Source organism: Lygodium microphyllum, chromosome 20, assembly GCF_053477565.2.
Source record: "Lygodium microphyllum isolate KBCC chromosome 20, Lygodium_microphyllum_v1.1.10, whole genome shotgun sequence".
NCBI lineage: Eukaryota > Viridiplantae > Streptophyta > Polypodiopsida > Schizaeales > Lygodiaceae > Lygodium > Lygodium microphyllum.
The window spans coordinates 58,181,870-58,201,970 of NC_141154.1; the positions used below are offsets into that span (position 1 = coordinate 58,181,870).

The 20,101-nt window shown below is 42.7% G+C and overlaps 1 protein-coding gene across 2 annotated transcripts in view; it reads right to left on the reverse strand.

Moving 5' to 3' along the window:
- LOC148018932 (Putative methyltransferase family protein) overlaps positions 1–20,101 on the reverse strand; it is a 52,738-nt gene that overhangs the window by 17,274 nt on the left and 15,363 nt on the right. For both annotated transcript variants that reach the window (XM_087701496.1, XM_087701495.1), the window contains 2 exons: positions 14,329–14,408; positions 14,097–14,199 (listed from right to left, as the gene is read on the reverse strand). In XM_087701496.1, coding sequence (XP_087557622.1) covers positions 14,097–14,199; positions 14,329–14,408 — 183 coding nt within the window. The remainder of the gene's footprint in view (positions 1–14,096; positions 14,200–14,328; positions 14,409–20,101) is intronic.

Below are 20,101 nucleotides of genomic sequence, written 5' to 3' on the forward strand. Positions count from 1 at the left end.
AACAAAAGTACTCACTTTAGCTAGTGGAATAGCACACTTCAGATCAAACACGGCCAGTGGCCACGCCTCTTGATCCTACTATCCACTTGTCGAAGGATACCCTAGGACAGCCCTTCAATACACTTACTTATCGCTCTGTTGTAGGAAAACTTCTTTGGTTAATTCACACTAGGACAGATTTAGCTTACTCAATCAGTATTTCATAGCACCTAGGATGTCACATTGGATTGCATGTCTTTGTGTGTTGCGTTATTTACAGTGTACTTATTCTTATGGCCTAACCTATGTTTCTGGTTTATGTTTGCAAGGATACATTGATTCTGATTGGGCAGGAGATCCCAACACCCGGCGTTCTCATGGAGGCTACGTCTTTATCTTGGGCATAGCTCCCATTTCTTGGTCAAGTCGTAAGCAGGAGATGATGGCAGCTTTCACGACCGAGACTAAGTACCGAGCTCTCTTCGATGGCAACACCGAGGCCATCTACCTGAGCAATTTACTAGCGGAACTTCATTTCCCATGCGACTCTCCCACCGTTGTCTACTATGACAACCAGAGTGCCATTGCCCTTGCGGACAATCCAATCATTACACCACAAACATGCCATGTGGGAGTCCACTTCCATTTTTCCAGAGAGCAGGTTGAGCTAGGTACTATCCGCCTAGAGTTGAACCGGTTTGGGTACACTCCCCTACTTCAGCTTGACGGGGAGAGGGTGCTTCCCTCTTGCTTTCCCTTCCAGTTTGAGAGGGGGCGGCTTCTACTCTTGTCAGTGACAATGATGATGCTTATAGTTTTTTAGACATTCATTCATTTATTCTTTTGTATTGTATCATGGACATTTGCAACTTCATCTGCACTGTCAGGATGACCTGATTGTAAAAGGGCTTAGGCAAGTAAACAATTTCCCTGCGAGGGCGCTGTCCAAGAAGCACCGTTGCATTGCATCTTGCATGACCATGACATCTTGCATCACCCTTTGCATTACCCCATACATTGGTATTTTGTTCATGTACAGTGCATCTGTGCCTATTTATCTCTTTTCGATCTTTTGGAGTGGTCGACTCTGGATCCACCATATTCGTGGCATTTCCCATGGCAGCCTCCAAGGCAATTTTTTAACTTAGATTGCTCGCTTGCTTTGCTTGTCTTGCTTACTTCACATATTTGCTATATCCACACCTTAGCCTTATTCTTCTTTCCCAATATCCAATAATGGTAAGGATAGTATGCTTGTTTTGTAAAGGTCTTGGGTTTGACCATCCTTTATCATTCTTCCATTTGGGGCACAAATACTCAATAGGACCAAAATTGATTTGAACCCCGCAATTAATGCTAAATCAAAAAAAAAAAATTTAAATAAGCAAACAAACACAGTCCATAGCTTATTCCATCCACCTTTGTAGGGCTTGGTAGGCCACTGGGCAGCCGACATGCACTCTTTGTCCGATGCCTTGTCCTCTCTGGGTGATCACTTGGGATCCCTTGGTAAGATAAGCATCGCCTCTATAGTCTTAGTAGGCCACTGGGCAGCCAATGCGCACCCTTTGTATGATGCTCTCGTTGCTTTGGGATGGGACGCCTTGGGGTAAAAGATCTCTCTCGCGGCACCGTTGTTGCACCTAAGAGGGGGTGTTGAGCTAAAAATGCATTAGCTTTACTTAAACAGCCCCAAAACTTGCTTAATAAATGAAGAAACCTTGCTTATTCAAAAGAAACGCGATCCTAGAGTTTCTATGTCCTATAAGCACAAACCCACTTGGGAGGGCCCAAACTCTATAAACGCGTATGTTGCCCTCCATTCAGCCCACAATCTCGTTTTTGCAGATTTCAAGTGTTTCAGCTTGCTGCCCACACCCCATTCGCGGAGAACATCTCAGCCAAAGCTGTCCATTGCTGTCAGCATCAGTTAGTGCTTGATTTCCAGCTCTCTTCTCGCAGTTTGAAGCTGATCCTAGCCAGGCAACTATTGTTCCTGCACAAAACTGCTGCCATACTATCTGCCGCGTCATTTGCAGCCTGCGTTTGGCAGTTTTCTCTCTCCTCCAGCTGTCGCCCAGCTTCTACAGGCTGTCACCAAGCTATCCAGTCTGCATTTGGCAACTTTCTCTCTCCTGCAAGCTATTCTTCCTGCGTTTTTAGTCTTTCTTTCTCCTACAACCTGCATTTTTAGTCTTTGTCTCTCCTAGAGGCTGTCCTGTCTGCGTTTTTAGTCTTTCTTTCTCCTCACTGCCGTCTACATCAGCTCCAGTTTCTCATTGCTGCATTTGCTGATGTTCGACATCCGGAGGCTGTCTTGCTACGATTCACGATCCGTTCAAGTATGACATACTCTCCAGCTCATTACCCATGCCCTGATCCTTGAGATACAGGAGTTCGAGGTTCAGTATTCATTCACTGCATAGTGTGTTTGCTGCATGAGCATTGTATATTCAGCAATTATATCACTTCAGTTATTTTCTATGTTCATTGTCTCCAAGTTATCCTAACCCTAACCGAGTTCTTTTATCAGTCTGTGCTTTGTCGTACGATTGTTATTTGTGTTTCTATGTCAAAGCATCTCTTTATAGTTTGGACCCTATGTGGTAAGACAGGTGTTTAATAATGCTACTTATGCATTAAATGAGCCGGATGGGATAGCCATAAAACTTCCGGTAGCAGGGAAAATGTCAGAATTGGAAGAAAATAGTGGCCATGATACAAGGGCTAGCCAAGAAGATATGGAAGATGAAGAAGCAAAGGATATGTTTGTAGAGGAAAAGGACTCGGAATCTAGTGACAACTAGGATTTTGGCACATACCGGAGGATGTGCAAATTCAGAGGCAGTGGATGTCGTGCCACTACGTGGACACAATAGTGTGAAAAGCATGGAATGCATCATCATTCGGCTTTCTCATTGATCTAGAGAGGCAATGTCACTTGAGTCATTAGTGCTAGTGTCCGTAGCATGGATGATTGAAAGATGCCTAGTCAATTTAATTATTGGCCAGTCGTATTATTTTTCAGGGCACCGAAATAACTATTAGATTAATTTTCAATATTTAAAGACTGAAAATTAATATGTAATTATGGATAATGCTAGAAAAACCATTTGGGAAGGCTGGCACTTGTCAATAATGCTCATGCAAGACTGAAAAACGTCTTTAGAGATTGGAGAGAGACATTTTTAGTGTATTTAGCCTGCAAGAGAGAGGGAGGAGATGCTGCTGGTCTAATTTGTAGTCACTAGAGGACCTTCTAAGGCAGCCAAGGGCTAGAGAATACCAATCAATAGCAAGTGACAGTATCTACAAGCTATTGAGACAGGGCAGCAGCAGTAAATAGCTAATTTTCTTCAGTTCTTTGCATCTACAAGCTATTGAGATAGGGCAGCAGTAGTAAATGACAGATTTTCTTCAGTTCTTCGTGAAGAAACTCTGAATTTTTTCTCTCTACAACTTTCTCTCTCATCTCCCAGCCATTTCACAGCCTTGCTCCGAAGATCTTAGCATCTGAACCTTTGGAGGTTGAGAAATTGCAGATTTCTCTACTGTAAACCCTAATTTCTGCTAGAAATTAAGATTTAGCAGCAACCTCGAGAAGCATGCCAAAAATTGAAAGCTCCAAAACTTGGATTTTTCAGGGTTGAAGGTGAATTTCAGCTAAATTTAGGTGGAGAACCATCCAACCATTGAATTTGGGGCATTTCCATCGTCTATGAAGTGGGTGAAGGCCAATTAAGTGTCCGAATCAAGGGGCGAAATAGATTGAAGACTTGCTAGTCACTTTGGACAGCAAGGGGAGTTTGGATTGCGAAGGGGATCGGAAGAATCCCGTTGTAAATCAACTTCTTTTTCAATAAAGCTAAAGAAATACCGAAAGAAATGCCAATTTTGGGGCCAATCGGATGTACATTGTCCAAGATCAATAGGTAATTTTGTATTTTCAGATTTGCATTAGTTGTTTACTGCTGTAAGTTGTAATCAAGGATTTACCACCCATCCACGAAAGGAAGGCTGGTTATAAATAGAGTGGCATGCAAAAGCAAGTGGCTTTTTCAGCCAGTTTTGGATTTTTCGTGAGAAAAAAAAGATTTGCGAAATTGTACACGTCGCAATCGGAGTTAACAGACAGCAAACAGCACTCTGAACTAGGAGAAAAAAAAGGAGTGATCTGGGAGATTTCTAAGCAAGTGTCCTACGGTTTTACCCCCCTTTCGGAGCCATTAGATTTGCAGACTGAGCAGCAAAGAAGAAGCTACTGTTTAGATGCACGTTTTTTTATCTACAAGGGAGCTCCAAGAGATCTAATGCTTGGAAATTGCTTCTAAGTAGTGCCAGACAAGAAATTTCAGGTTCTACCAATACATAGTGCTTTGATTCATTGTGGTTTGTGTTTATCTTGTGTACCTCTTGAATATTCTTTTTCTTCTCTTCATCTCCTATTCTCTGCTTTCTTCTACCTCTAATCGCCGGTGGATACGACCTTTCGATTTGACCCGAGTGGTGCATCAGTGGCACATACCGGAGGATGTGTAGGTTCAAAGGGGGTGGATGTCATACCACTACACGGACACAATGTGAAAAATTCTAGAGTGTATCGTCATCCGACTTTCTTATTGATCTAGAGAGTCAATATCATCCGAGTCATTAGTGCTAGTGTCCATGGCATGGATGGTTCAAAAATACTACATTTTTGGATAATTTTAGCCTATTTTTTTGTATTTTGGATATTATTTATTGTAAATATCCTAAAAAGCTATTAAAACTTCTAGAATAGGGTGGCAGGTAAAAAGCAAGTGGCTTTTTCAACTAGTTTTGGATTTTTCATGAAAAAAAAAAGGATTAGCGACATCGCACAGGTCACAATCGCAGTTAACAAGCAGTAAACAATACTCTGAACTAGGAAAAGGAGTGATCTAGGAGATTTCTGACCAGGTGTCCTAGCGTTTTACCCCCCTTTCAAAGCCAACGAAACCATCAAATTTAGGATCTGAGCAGCAAAGAAGAAGTTAATGTTTGATGTACATATTTTATCTACGAGAGAGCTCTAGGAGATCTAATGCTTGGAGATTGCTTCTGAGTAATGCTAGACAAGGAATTTCAAGTTCTATCAATACATAGTCATTTGATTCATTGTGCTTTGTGTTTATCTTGTGTACCTCTTGTCTATTCTTTTTCTTCTCTTCTATCTCCTATCCTCTGCTTCCTTCTATCTCTGATCCCCGATGGATACGACCTTTCGACTAAAACCCCTCCGAGAACGAGCAGACATGGGCACTTCCCTTTATCCCAACATGTTGGATAGTCCAGTGAGGCTACACCTTTCGATATTGCCCCATCTACTTCTAGCACAATTGCTACTAGATGTGGCACACGAGCAACCTTAGCAACCCATATATTTCACTGCCTCTAAAGGATTAGCTGATTGGGCTATTGGCTCCTCTCCCATGGCACTCTTTGCATCTATCCCAAGGTCTCCCCCTACACCTCCATCTAGGACCACTTTCCCACCTTACCATTTGTTTCATTGGTAGAGACTTACTAATGGAAGAATGCAATGGTGGCTACATCCTTAGGCTAGCATCTCTCTAGGTACCTTAGGATACTCTAGGCTAGCATCCTTTAGACCTCTTAGTTCCTTAGGCTTATGCATCGAGCCATTAGGTTATTTTATTCTTAAGTTTTCCTTCTTTTTTCTTCCACTACATTCACTCAAACACACACACTCTTTGTGCATCTTTTATTTAGCTTTAGTTTTTGTTTTGTTTCGCTTTGAAGCATCTCACTACTAGCCTCTATTTTGCAAATTCTAATCTCCCTTGTAAGATTTTGTATATCAATGTAGGGCTAACATACAGGTTTGCATTGGTTCTTCCTGGGCTAGAGACATGGGATACGCATCGTTCCTTTCATGGTTTCATCTTCCTAGGAGATTTCCTCTTCTACTAGCATAGAGACTTCCCCTACGCAGAACATGCAACATCTCTCTTGATGCTCGCAATGACTTTTACCTAGCTTTTCCAGTCAGGGTGCTTTATCCTCATCTTCATCTATCATCATGGTTCTTGGCACCACACGAAGCCTGACATCAAGCTCCTCTTTCTGCTTCAGCCTCGCCATCCAGGGTTGAGAGGGGATTCCTACCCTTTCTTGGTATTCTACAGGTTTTGGCATTTCTCTTCGACATCAACCTCTCTTCCCTATTGTACCTTCCCTTCGCATTGCATGATGATCATCATCTTTGTAAAAGGAAGCTTGGGTGAGTGAACAATTTTCCCATGAGGAACACTATCCAAGTGGCACTTGTTGCATGTGCATTCTCATCATGTAGCATACTACCCTATGCATCTCATTGTGTAGAGCACACCTAAGCAAATCCTAAGCTATCTCCACTGGCAATTCTTTACCACCCTACCACCATACTTCTCCATCCCTTTCCCTTATCATCAACACCCACAAGTGGTTGGATCAGCTTGTCTATTTTGTGATATGTTGGATCTAGCCATCCCTTTTCATTCTCCCCACACACGGCACAGTTACTTAACAAGCCACAAACCATATCTTCTTAATAAAAGAAAAAGAAAATTCAATGTCATTCCATCCGCCTTTACAAGACTTGGTAGGCCACTGGACAACCAACACACACCCTTTGTCCAATGCCTTGGTCTCTCTAGGGTGATCACTTGGGCTTCCTTGGTAAGATAATCATCGCCTTTGTAGTCTTGGTAGGCCATTGGACAGCTAACGTGCATCCTTTGTTTGATACCCTGGCTCCTTTGGGGTAGGATGCCTTGGGGTAAAAATGGACTTGAGCTTTTCTTCCATTCCCTTCTTAGTTCCAGTTTTGGGCCTAAGAGGGGGTATTGAGCTAAAATTGCATTACAAACTGATTAGCTCTTTAAAACAATCCCAAACCATGTAAATTACCAAACGTTTCATTACACCGGCAGTGTTGAGCTAAAACATGCATTACTTGTTGATTAGCCTCTTAAACAGCCCCAAAACACACTTAATTAATGAAAAACCCTAAAAGGGGAGTGGTCCGAGAGAGTTTCAATGGCCTTTCAAAAACCCTAACTTTTGGGACACCCTTCTACATCTATAACTAGTCAAGCTGCCCCCATTCAGCCCTCATCCTTGTTTATAGGTTATACCAGCCCACACACCCTCTACTGTTGTTGGCGCCTAGTTTCCAACCTACAACCCACCTCCATCTATTGTCTGGACATCATCGACTCCAGCCGCATTATCTTCATCCTGTCCATTGCTGTAGGTGACAGCTCCCAGCTGCTCGCGGCTGCTCCAAGCTGTCCTAGACTACTATTCCAGCCTGCCGCCCATCATCGCCAGGTGCCAGCCAGCCTGCGTTTTCAGCATTGCAGACCCTGACACTCTCCGACACACCTTCTCCAGCTGTCGCCCTGCTGTTTACAGCGCCTATACACAGTTTCCAGCTTTCAATTGGTGATACACTGCTGCGTTTACTAGTTTCCAGCCTCCAGACTGCTGCGTTTTGGTGACCAGTCTGCTGCCATTCACTATTCAGCACTCCTACAGCTCCGACTGGTGGTTTCAGCACTCGGGATCCGTCTCCGGTGAACGTCACACTCCGACATTGCTCTGCCCTTGAGCACACTATACACTCTTACATTCATTTACAGCATTCATTCGCTTCAGAGTTGTGTTTTCTCTCTCCCTTCTTCTATTTGTGTTTGAGTTTTTGTGTTTGAGTTTTGAGTTTTGCGTTTAAGGTTTGAGTTTTGTCCTCTGTGTCTGTGTTTGTGTCTTTGTGTTTATGTTGTGGTCGTACACTCTGTGTGTCCTCGGTGCAAACCCTAGCAGTTTTCTTCACATGGTATTAGAGCATGTGCTCTTGTAAAAAGTATCCTATGGATATTGTGGAGAGCTAGTCTTTGTGCGAGGCACACAATACGACTCGTAACCGAATCACAATGTCCCAGACACCTTCTTCTCTAGTTCCTATAATGTCTTATCAAGCTTCTCCATCATTTGAGGCCCTAAGACGACATTATGGACTCGGCGAGGAGGACGAAACTCCACTTTTACCTTCACCTTCTTTTTCTACTCCTATTCCAGATTTCACTAACATGACACAGGAGGACCGATTGGTGAGGCTAGCCAACTCTCCCAATCATGGAGGACATATGGCATTTGGAACGTCTGGCGATCCATCTTCATCATCCCAGCCATATCCAATGTCAGGTTTGTACAATTCTTTTGAGTTGCATGAATCAAAACCCTCGCCTGTTTCTTCTTTTGAGGTATAGGATCCAGATGGCTTTGCGTATGTGAACTTTAATAGAGAGAGCTCACGAAGCAGACGGAATTCAAGTACATCTACAGCTTCTGTTTCATTTAAGCATATCACACACACTTCTCACTTCCCTCCCATCCCACCCTCTTCTATATCACACCTTGATCACCTCTCATCATCTTTCCAAAATCTTGGATTACACTCCACATTTGCATCACACACCCTAGAGGTTGGATCTTCCATCTTTACTCCTAGCACCTTTTCCTTCTCTGCCCCACTCTCTACCTCTTTGCACCATGGTACTTCGTTAGGGGGAATGCCACCCTTTAACACAGTGCCTCTCACCTTTCAGCAAAGGACCACATCCATAACTCCTGGGTCGACTGTGATGGGCATCTCCCTCACTATCCCCAGCTTCACCTCTCATATACCCACTCAAACGCAGGGGTTTCCATCCTCAGCTTATAGGGCGTCTTCACACTCTCCTTGGGTTACACCTACGCAGGGATTTCCATCTTTCTGCTCCCTGTGTTCCCATCCCACCTCCTTAGGTTTCTCATGTGGCTACCATACCCATGCCTAGTCAGCCCATCCCTACCTATGGATCCACCTTGCGCACTACCCGCATCTCTGGTGGGCACTCTGGGGTCCATTCCCAAGTGTACTCCACTCCCCCATCATACCCACACTACACTTTTTCACACTATCCATCTCTGAGCACTACCACTCCTGTTGCAATGGCCAAGAATGCCTTCACGGATAAGACACGTTTTAACGGGTCAAATTTCACCACTTAGTCTAATTTCATGCAACAAGAACTTGAGTCTCAGGGTCTTTGGGACCTTGTCATTGGTCTAGAGCCTATGCCGGACCCTCGACCAACTCACCCTGACTACATCCGTCAATGGAGAGCCCGCAATGCCACAGCCAATGTTGAGCTGATGCAAGGATTGCTTCCTGAGTTTCACTCTCAGTTGCAACACTTCCCGCTCGCATCAAAGCATTGGAGTCACCTTCTTGACCATTATGCGGCTCGTGATCGTACTCGACACATCAATCTCGACTTTGAGCTTCAAGAGTTCTCTATTAAGGAAGGGAATGATCTGAAAGCCAAGCTAGCTAACTATAGGCGGTTACTTGCCAAGTTCGCCACTACTGACTCTCCAAAGTCGGATAACGATCAGATTACATTCTTCTTGAATAAGTTGTCCGAAAAGGGTACTTCCATTTCATTCAACACATCATCTCCCAACCTCGATTGCCAACCTTCTACAAGTTTGAGTGCCAAGTCTTGCGTTACGCAAGGCTGCGTGATCAAGTCTATAAGAAATCCTCATCATAGCCTTACTCAGAGCAAAGGGGGTTGGTTGCCTCTTATTCGAGAGGGAAAACCACCAATGGCAAGAACTCACAAGATGCAAAGGCAAGCCCCCTCTTCCTTAGATGGAACCAAAGAATCTAGACCTATCTGGCAGCAACTTCCTAAGAAAAACCGGTTTGGCACACACTGCTAGAGAGCAAGCCATGTGGATGAGGAGTGTCACTCCAAGGCTCAAGGTCTTCCACCTAAAAAGCCTCAGCAGACCACTGCAACTGCACAATCCAACGGGGCTACACCTTCTGCTCCTGCTTCATCTGCTCCTTCAGCACCTGTTGTTGCTAGTGGACATGTGGCTCGAGTACAGCCTCAGCAGCCCATCTCTTTCACTACCCCTAAGGGATTGGCTGATTGGTCTACAAGTTCTAATCCCGTTGCACTTCATGCATTCATCTCACCTTTCTCTCCATCTCGTCAGGCGTTCCCTTGGCAAAGCCCTGCTACTGGACATACGCAATGATGGCCACCCTCTTAGACTAGCATGTCTTTAGGTCCTCTCAGATACCCTAGGTCAGTCTAGCATTCATTTTTCACACTCTTAGAGTCAGACCCATAGGATTCATTGTCCTTCACTTTTCCATTCTTTTGTCTTTCGTTGCATTTACTCCCATGCATACACATTCATTGCATTTATTTTGAGTTACATTTTCTTTTTGTTATGTTTTGCTTTGGAGCATCTCACCACTAACCTCTGTGTTTGCAGATTCTCATCTCTTTTGCAGGATTTTGTCTTTCAGTGTAGGGCTAACTTGCAGATTGCTTTGGTCCTCCCTAGGCTAGAGATGTGGGGATGCACACCGTTCCTTTCATGGTTTCATCATCCTAGAAGGGCTTGCTCTTCTTCCAGCATGGCGGTTTTCCCTCCGGAAGCAAATTGTGCAGCATCTCTCTTGATGCTATTATGGTGGTGACTTCTACCTTGCTCTTCTAGCAGGGTGCTTCATCCACTTCATCTTCTTTTATTCCTTATGGTTCTCAGCACCATATGAAAACCGACATCAGACTCCTCTTCCTTCTTCGGCATCTACATCCAAGTTGAGAGGGGGTTCCTACCCTTCTTGGTATTCTACAGGCTTCAACACTTTGTCTTTGACATCTGCTTCTTCCCCCCCTGTTATACCTTACCCTTTGCATTGCATGATTTCATCATTTTTGTACTAGGGCACTTGAGCAAGTGAACAATTTTTCCATGAGAGACACTGTCCAAGTAGCACCTGCTACATGAGCATTATTCAGTATGTAGCATACTTTGCATCTCATTGTGCAAATCACCACTTGAGCGGATCCTAAGCTATTTCCACTGGCGGTTGTTGTTACCACACCACCATCCTCCTTCATCACATGGATACCTCATCCCCTGTTTTTTCCTCGTCATTAACACCCCTGAGAGGATGGGTTAGCTTGTTCTATTTTGTGATGTGTTAGGTGTACCCTCCTTACTCCCGTCTTTTGGGTCGCTATTACTCAATCGGCCGCATCCCATTAAATTTGACTCACTTATTCAAAAAAAAAAAAAAAAGTTCAATGTGGTTCCATCCGCCTTTGTAGGGCTTGGTAGGCCACTAGGCAGCTGACATGCACCCTTTGTTCGATCCCCTATCCTCTCTAGGGTAACTACTTGGATTCCCTTGGTAAGATAGCCATCGCCTCTATAGTCTTGGTAGGCCACTGGGCAGCCAACGTACACCCTTTGTCCGTTGTCCTGGCTGCTTTGGGGTGGAATGCCTTGGGGGTAAGTAAACATCACAATGGCAGGCCTAACCTTTCAGCTCAATTTTGGGCTTGAGAGGGGGTGTTGAGCTAAAACATGCATTACTTGTTGATTAGCCTCTTAAACATCCCCAAAACACACTTAATTAATGAAAAACCCTAAAAAGGGGACAGCGGTCCGAGAGAGTTTCAATGGCCTCCCAAAAACCCTAATTTTTGGGGCATCCTTCTACATCTATAAATAGACAAGCTGTCCCCATTCAACCCTCATCCTCGTTTGCAGATTACACCAGCCCACACACCCTCTGTTGCTGTTGGTGCCCAATTTCCAACCTGCAGATCTGATGTCCAACCATCATCAACTGCAACCACATTATCTTCACCTTGTCCATTGCTGTGCACAATTTCCAGCTTTCAATCGGTGATACACTACTGTGTTTACCAATTTCCAGCCTCCAAACTGTTGCGTTCCGGTGACCAACCTGCTGCCATTCACTATTCAGCACTCCTACAACTCCGACTAGTGGTTTCAGCACTCGGGATCCATCTCCGGTGAATGTCACACTCCGACATTGCTCTGATCTTGAGCACACTGTACACTGTTACATTCATTTACAGCATTCGTTCACTTCAGAGTTGTGTTCTCTCTCTCCCTTCTTCTCTTTGTGTTTGAGTTTTGAGTTTTGCGTCTAGGGTTTGAGTTTTTCCCTCTGTGTCAGTGTCTATCTCTTTGTGTTTTTGTTGAGGTCGTACACTCTGTGTCCTCAATGTAAACCCTAGCAATTTTCTTCACACACGGCCCTAAAGAGTTTCTGTGTCCCATAACCAAAACCCTAATTTGGGAGGGTCCTTCTAAATCTATAAATAGATAAGCTGCCCACCATTCGGCCTATCCTTGTTTTACAAGTTACATAAGTCCACACACTCTTTGCTGCTGTTGGCGCCCAATTTCCAACCTACAGACAACCTCCATCTACTGTCCAGAAATCATCAATTGCAGTCATGCCATCTTCAGCCTGTCCTCTGTTGTAGGTGACAGCTTCCAGCTACTGTTGACTACTCCAAACTATCCCAAACTGCTGCATTTGCTGTTTCAGCTTGCCAACCAGCTGATCTGCATCATCACTAGGGTCAGCCAACCTGTGTTTTCCGCATTGCAGGCCCTAACACTTTGCAACACACTCCTCCAACTATCCCCCTACTATTAACAGCTCCAGTGCACAATTTTCAACTTCCAATCGGTGTTACACTGCTGCGTTTACTACTCTGCAATCTCCAGACTACAATGCTTTGGTGACCAGCCTGCTATCATACACTTTTCCACTCTTATAGCTTCGACACGTGGTTTCAACATCGGGATTTGTCTCCGTGGTGGACATCTACTTTCACCGCTCTACCCTTGAGCATTCTGTACACTCTTCCATTCATCTATTGCATTGATTCATTCACTTTAAAGTTCTCCTCTCTCACTATCTATATTCGTGTTTTTGAGTTTGGAGTTTGAGTTTGAGTTTCAAGTTTTGAGTCTTGTGTTTAGGGCTTGTGTTTATTGCATTACTATCTGAGTTATTGTGTTTTAGTCACGGTTGTACATCTTGTGTTTTCTCTATGCAAACCCTGGCATATCTTCAAAATCGGGACGATGTGAGTTGGTGGTGTGAGGGAAGTGTCACATCCTTGAGCATCCACATGGGTGCCCGCAACATTGGTTGCAGTCATGGGTCCTAAGTGACTTAGTCTAAGCACACTAAGGATACTTTAGGATTAGGGTAGCTTAGTCCTATTTGACTCGAGACCCATTGTGTAGATTGATTGTGTGATCACTACTCTTGGACTTCAGGCCCAATGGTTTGTCGCATCCAAACACTAGGACAATGAGGACCGGTGGTCTCGAACACCAATTCTTAGGATGCAAGTATGGCTTGACACATTGCTGGCCCCACAACTCGAGGATGGGCTTATTTGGCTCTATGGCTCGGAGGTGAGTCTAATACCCATCCTCTTTTGTGGTTCTATGACATGGGTATGGCTTGGGTTGTGTCTTGTGCACAAGCTGGATCCTTGAGTGATGTTTCACAAAAGCTCACCATACATGCATTGCATAATATTATAAGAAATGCATGAAACATTGAGCAAGATAAAGATGTAGGGCTACTGTATTTATTCCATAAGACAGTATGTACAGTGGATGAAGAAGACCACACATGCTGATGGTAGTTTTCCCTTCAAATCAACCAAAGGATTCCTTGCGTCTATTGGCAAGCCTTCCCCTTTGTGGTTCTATGTCATGGGTACAACTTGGGTTGTGTCTTGTGCACAAGCTGGATCCTTGAGTGATGTTTCACAAAAGCTCGCCATACATGCATTGCATAATATTATAAGAAATGCATGAAACACTGAGCAAGATAAAGATGTGGGGCTACTGTTTTTCTTCCATATGACAGCATGTACAGTGGATGAAGAAGACCACACATGCTGATGGTAGTTCCCTTCAAATCAACCAAAGGATTCCTTGTAACTATTGGCAAACCTTGACCTTATGCTTTCTCCAAAAACTTAACTTTCCCTGTTTTGAACCATGACCTATGAGAACATCAAATTTGGTAAGGGACTAGGCCAATTGAATGATTACACACAACAAACAACAAAGGGACCCACGGGGATGGGGGGGTGGCGGGGCATTGGATTTTTATGGGGATGGGTTGACTGATTGAGCACACGTGTGTGTGGGGGAGAGAGAGAGAGATTAACCTGTTCCTGATCCTAGCTCCAAGACTCTCACATTGTCAAGTTCATTGGTTGTATGCATCTTATGCAATAAAAAGTCGCTCAGTAAGAGTGCACCTTTCCATATCTGTTAACAAGGCATTCCGCTTTGATGAGTCCCTTCAAGTGTAAGTATTAAAGACATGCCATGTATGATAACATACGTGCAGTCACACTTTATATGCTTTTAGCAAAATCTCAAATCAGCATGATATACCTGTAAACCCACTTGAGGAATGCTAGTTTTCAGGTCATGGTGAATTGAAATGATGTCCTTGCTGATTGAGCTGGTTGAACCTACAGTAGTTGAACACTTCTTATGCATCAGTTACAATACTATCAATTTCCTTTCCAATAAATAGTGGATTTCCATTCATTCAACATTCGCAAAACATAATCACAACTGACAACCAGAAATGCCTAATTGCTCATTCAAATAAATGTTGAAAGTATTTCACATAGCAATAGATTTTAGCAACAATATCCTAGAAGCGAGCAAGGTGATACTGTGATACATACTATTCTCGATGCCGAAGTGCAGATGGATGTTGTGGATAAAGTGAGATACTCAAGTACTTAAGTCTCATGCATATGCAGAAGTTGTAACCCTAAAAGAAAGAAGTCAGACCCCAGGTCAGGTGGAATAATTTCATGTTGGTACATTAACTGCATTTCTTATGAGCATAGATAATGCTAATCATACCATCTTACATTAGCATAAGAGTTTAACCCATCTAAAAAGATTTAAGAAACTGTAGATCATCCATAGAAAACCCCTCATACCCCCAGTTCATTGATTGTTCACACAATACAATATGTTCATTTTCAAAATTGTCATATCTGAACTAAGAAAGGCTAGTCAAATATTTAAAGATTGTAATTGTTACGGCTTCTTCAAATGCCATAACAATCAAGACACATTATTCTGCCTGAAAACACCATAGTATTGCAGAAAACTTCCTGAATAAATTTGCAGCTATTGATACCATATAACATTCAAGAGATATATCAAAACATGAAGCACCTATCAGGTTCAGCAACATAGAACTGCTGTCCATCAAATATTACACTGTTTACTATCACCATAGCCATCATTGGTTAAATAACTTGAAAGAGAGCAACATTAATTGTCACAACTCTATAGAAACAAAATTTGTATCCTTTTTCATTAATTTATCTATATAATGATTTATTAAATTTATTTCCTTTGCACTAATTAGATATAAAGAAAAGTGCATTGGAGCTGGCCACTGATGAGTGGTCACAGGTTATGGTGGACCCACACGGTGGGTTAGAGAAAAGATAGTTCACACTTCCACCTATATGACCCGATTGGGCGCCTGTGACTAGAACTCACGCATATCAGGGTTAGACTCGCACACAGAAAGGATTGATGCCTTGAAGTGTGGGCTAGATCCACCAGAACAGACAGTTATAATCAACAAGATGGCATGATCATGAAATGCTTGTATAATGTGCATGTGTGGGCTGAAAGCTTGAAATGCACATTTCTTTGCATAGGAAAGTCACATGAAGATTCGGATACCATTTTTGCGATGTACACGGAAAAAGCTTTCATATGATACCCATATTGGGGGGGTCCCTAAATTCTAGGAGATCCCTAAATTTTAGGAGCCTCGAATTAGCCTAAAAATGCTAGTCCTAAAAAATAGGGATGTCATTCTAAAAATAGTAAGTTCTGTACTCTGACTGTGCTTACTAAATTTGGTTGTTTCTATTCTTGACAGTATTCAACCCAAAAAGGAAGGCCATAAAGAAGAGACAAGTGTCAAGACACTTGTCACACAAGTTTCCAAGTGTCCCACCACTTGTCACATCTCATGACATGTGGCTGGACACTTGTCTTGTGCTACTCCACTTTCCCCTTTTGTACTAGCTCTCCCCTCTCCTATAAATAAGAGCTCGTTTTTCTTCATTGAGGATCATTTTTCTTTGCTATAAACTCATGTACAGCACCCACAGATAGCCAAACTGGCCCCATCCATCCCCATCATTATCCCCCACTTCTCCATTATCAAATTCCTCCATATTCCCTCTTCTATCACTGTTGTTTTACAAGACAGCAAGCCTGTAAATTCATTACAGCACCTCCTTCTTGAGCTCTTTCTTCCATTTTAGCTACAAGAAGCAAGCTCTATCCCTGTACTGCTGATCAACGATGGAGAAAGGCTGAATTCCCCTTTTTCTTCTCTCATACTGTAAAGAAATCAGTTCTTATCATTGCATAATAGATAATGCATGTGTGTTTGTACATCTTTGCATGATCTTGTGAGAGTGAGAATTACTTCTTCTCACTCTCAGGTTGATTGTAACTGAGCTCTTCCCTAAGGGACTTGGGTTGAGCAGAAATACATTCCTTCGGGGGGGGGGGGGGTTGCCCATCTTCAACCCTCAATCTTGTCTCCATTACTTTTACATTTTTATGGCTGTAATTTTGTGAGTAATTTTCATTTTCAGCTTTAAGTGTTCATTCTCTTTTATATTAAATCTCGAAAACAAGCAAATATCATAATTGTTAAGCATACTACGTTGTTCGGGGCGTTTACAGTGGTATCAGAGCTTTGGCTCGGTCCTCACCCCCAACACTGGTAGTGCTTACAACTATAAGTTTGTTTGTTTTCAGCCCTTGCACTGAGTGCGTGAGCATATTTTTTTTTCTTTAGTCTCAATGGATCAATCGAGTGCTATCCTTCAAGCCATTCAAAGTCTTAGAGAGGAGAATCAGCAAATTCGTGAGCAACTTCTCAAACTAGAAAAAGTTGAGAATCCCAAAGAATTCAAGGAAAGAAGCCCATCTACTTCAAGGAGACAAAGCCATACCAATGAAAGAAGCCGATCAAGAAGTCCAACTACTTCTAAGAGGCAGTCCCATTCTACTTCAAGACAAAGAAAGAGATCGCGTCGAAGCTCATCCTCTTCTTCAAAGTCATCTGGCGCCTATTCTGATGGATCCTCTTCTAGTAATGAAGAGTCACACCCTTCTCGTGGAAGACCTCATCATCGTCAAAGGCGTCGACATTCTTCACCCTCGTCTCCATCTTCATCCCCATCAAGCACTTCATCATCTTCAACCCCAATATCCGAGCATGGACGAAGGCATAAGAAGAAGAAGAAGACTAAGTCACTATCTCAACTTGAAAAGAAGATCAAGTTCAGTATGTATGATGGTTCCCGAAATCCTAATCTTCTTCTGAAGTTTATTCGTCAATTTCAAATTTTGTATGGTCGTGACAAGTATAAAGAAAAAGAAAAGATTAAGTTTGCAGCTTTACATTTAACCGACTTAGCCCATACTTGGTGGACGGGGTTGGAATATGATCATGCTGCCCCAAAATCATGGCGGTCCTTTGTTCGCCTGATACAAAGCCAATTTCTTCCTGTTCATTTCAAAAGAGATGTAAAAATGGAATGGGATCGGCTTTGGCAAAGGAAAAATGAGTCACTTGGTGACTATACCAAGAGATTTTGGGAGCTACTTTTGAAGGTCCAACATTTCAAGAAGATCAGCAGTTCGAAAAAGCTTAGGAAGTTTCAAGGAGGTTTGCATTTTAAACTTCGTACTGCTCTTAATCATTATCATTGTTCTAGTCTCAGGGAACTCATTGACCATGCTGAGACATGGGAAATGGAGCACAATGGCAACAAATCATTCCAAAAGAATGATAAGAAGAGAGTAGCTGATGATGAGGAGTATTCAGCCCCAAATGAAGGACAAAAACAGTGGCAAAAGCAGCCATCAAATCAAAAGAAGATAAAGCCCTATGCACCTCCTAATGCTCCTCAATTTCGCTCCAATCTATACCCACAAGCAAAGCAATTTTCTGAAGAAGAAAAGCAACGCTTCATGAAAGAAGGGAAGTGCTTTAAATGTGGACAAACAGGCCACATAGCGAAGCAATGTCCAAACAAGGGACAAAGCAAGGTTTCTGACAACAAGCCTAAGTCGCCAGTGAAAATCAATGCTATCAGTGATGTAGTTGCAAACACAACTCACACTCCAGAGACGCGCAAATTATTAAAAGCTTGGGGACAGTTGCAAGGTAAGCAAGCACTATTCTTGATAGATCTTGGGGCGAATGAAAATATTATTTCCTTGCAATTAGCTAAAGAGCTTGGATTAAAGAATGAAGAGATGGACACTCCGGTAGAAGTTCGCCAAGCTTTAAATGTGGATGAAGGTGACACAATGAAGACTGTGATACCCTACATTGGCAAGCTCAAGTTTCAAATTCAAGGCTACAGTGACGAAGATACCTTCTGTATCAGAGACCTTGATGGTTGCGATGTGATTCTTGGCATGCCCTGGAATCATAGAATAGATTCAACCATCTTCTCTCAGAAAAAGAAGGTAGAACTCACCAACAAAGGCAAGAAGTACGAGATCCAAGCTGGAGTTTCTGGAGACACCATACCTATGGTAAGCCATATGCAAGTCTCTAGAGCAATTAAGGATTGTGTTCAATGTTGTCTGCTTTATGTCACTGATGTAAAAGATAATATGAATGCTGAAAACCAAGAGCAACTTCAGCTCTTGGAAAAGTATAAAGATTGTTTTTTGGAAGATCTTCCTTATCAGCTTCCCCCAGAAAGGCCAGAAGACCATCATATTGATATTATCCCGGGCAGTTCTCTTCCTAATATAGCACCATACCGTGTGAGCCGTCCTCAACAAGAAGAAATCAGAAAGCAAGTCGAAGACCTACTCAACCGTGGGCTAATTAGGCCAAGTAGCTCACCATTTTGTTCACCGGTTCTTCTTGTTCAAAAGAAAGATGGCACATTCAGGATGTGCATTGATTATCGAGCCCTCAACAAAATCACCGTGAAGAATCGGTTTCCTATTCCCAGAATTGACGACATTTTGGATCGTCTAGGAGGCTCAAAGGTTTTCAACCGCATTGATTTAAAGAGTGGTTATCATCAAATTAGGGTAATACCACAAGATGTACACAAAACTGCTTTCCGCACTTCATACGGTCTTTATGAATTCTTGGTGGTTCCTTTCGGATTAACCAATGCACCAGCCACCTTTAATCGAATGATGGAGCGCATCTTTAGAGAGCATCGACAATATGTCGGTACTTTCTTTGATGATATTCTTGTCTTTAGCAAGAATGAAGAGGAGCATCATCAACACTTGGAAATTGTTCTACAATTACTACAACAAAATCAACTCTTGGTAAATGGTAAAAAGAGTGAATTTTTCATGCATAAAATAAATTACCTTGGGCATGTCATCTCTTTTGAAGGGATTCTGATGGATCCTGAAAAGATCAGGATAATCCAAGAATGGCCTCATCTTCGTGATGTACATGAGGTGCGATCGTTTCTTGGCTTATGTTCTTATTACCGCCGCTTCATCAAGCATTTTGCACATATGGCTTCTCCACTTCATGACCTTACAAAGAAGAAGATCTCTTTCCAATGGAAGGAAAAAGAGAAGGCAGCCTTCACAAGGCTGAAAACAGCTCTTACTTCTGGACCTGTTCTTATCATTCCAGATCTGGTAAAACCATTTGTGGTGGAAGCAGATGCTTGCGGTGATTGTATTGGTGCAGTGCTAAATCAAGAAGGCCATGCCGTAGCCTTTGAAAGCCGCCGTCTAAATGATGTGGAGAAAAGGTATGACATTTATGAAAAGGAGCTCTTAGCAGTGGTTCATGCTTTAAAGATATGGAAACATTATCTTTTAGGCAATGAATTCCTTATTAAAACCGATCATCAAAGCTTGAAGTATTTCAAGACTCAAAAGCATTTGCAGGAGAAACATGCAAGATGGGAAAATTTCTTGTCTATGTTTCATTTTCAAATTATGTACACTCCAGGGAAACAAAATGTAGTTGCTAATGCACTTTCTAGAGTGCCTCGCATTGCAACTATTACAGTGGCTCATCATGAAGATTTTCAAACGATGAAAAATACTTATGATGAAGATACTGATTTTGCAGCAATTTGGTCAAATTTACAGC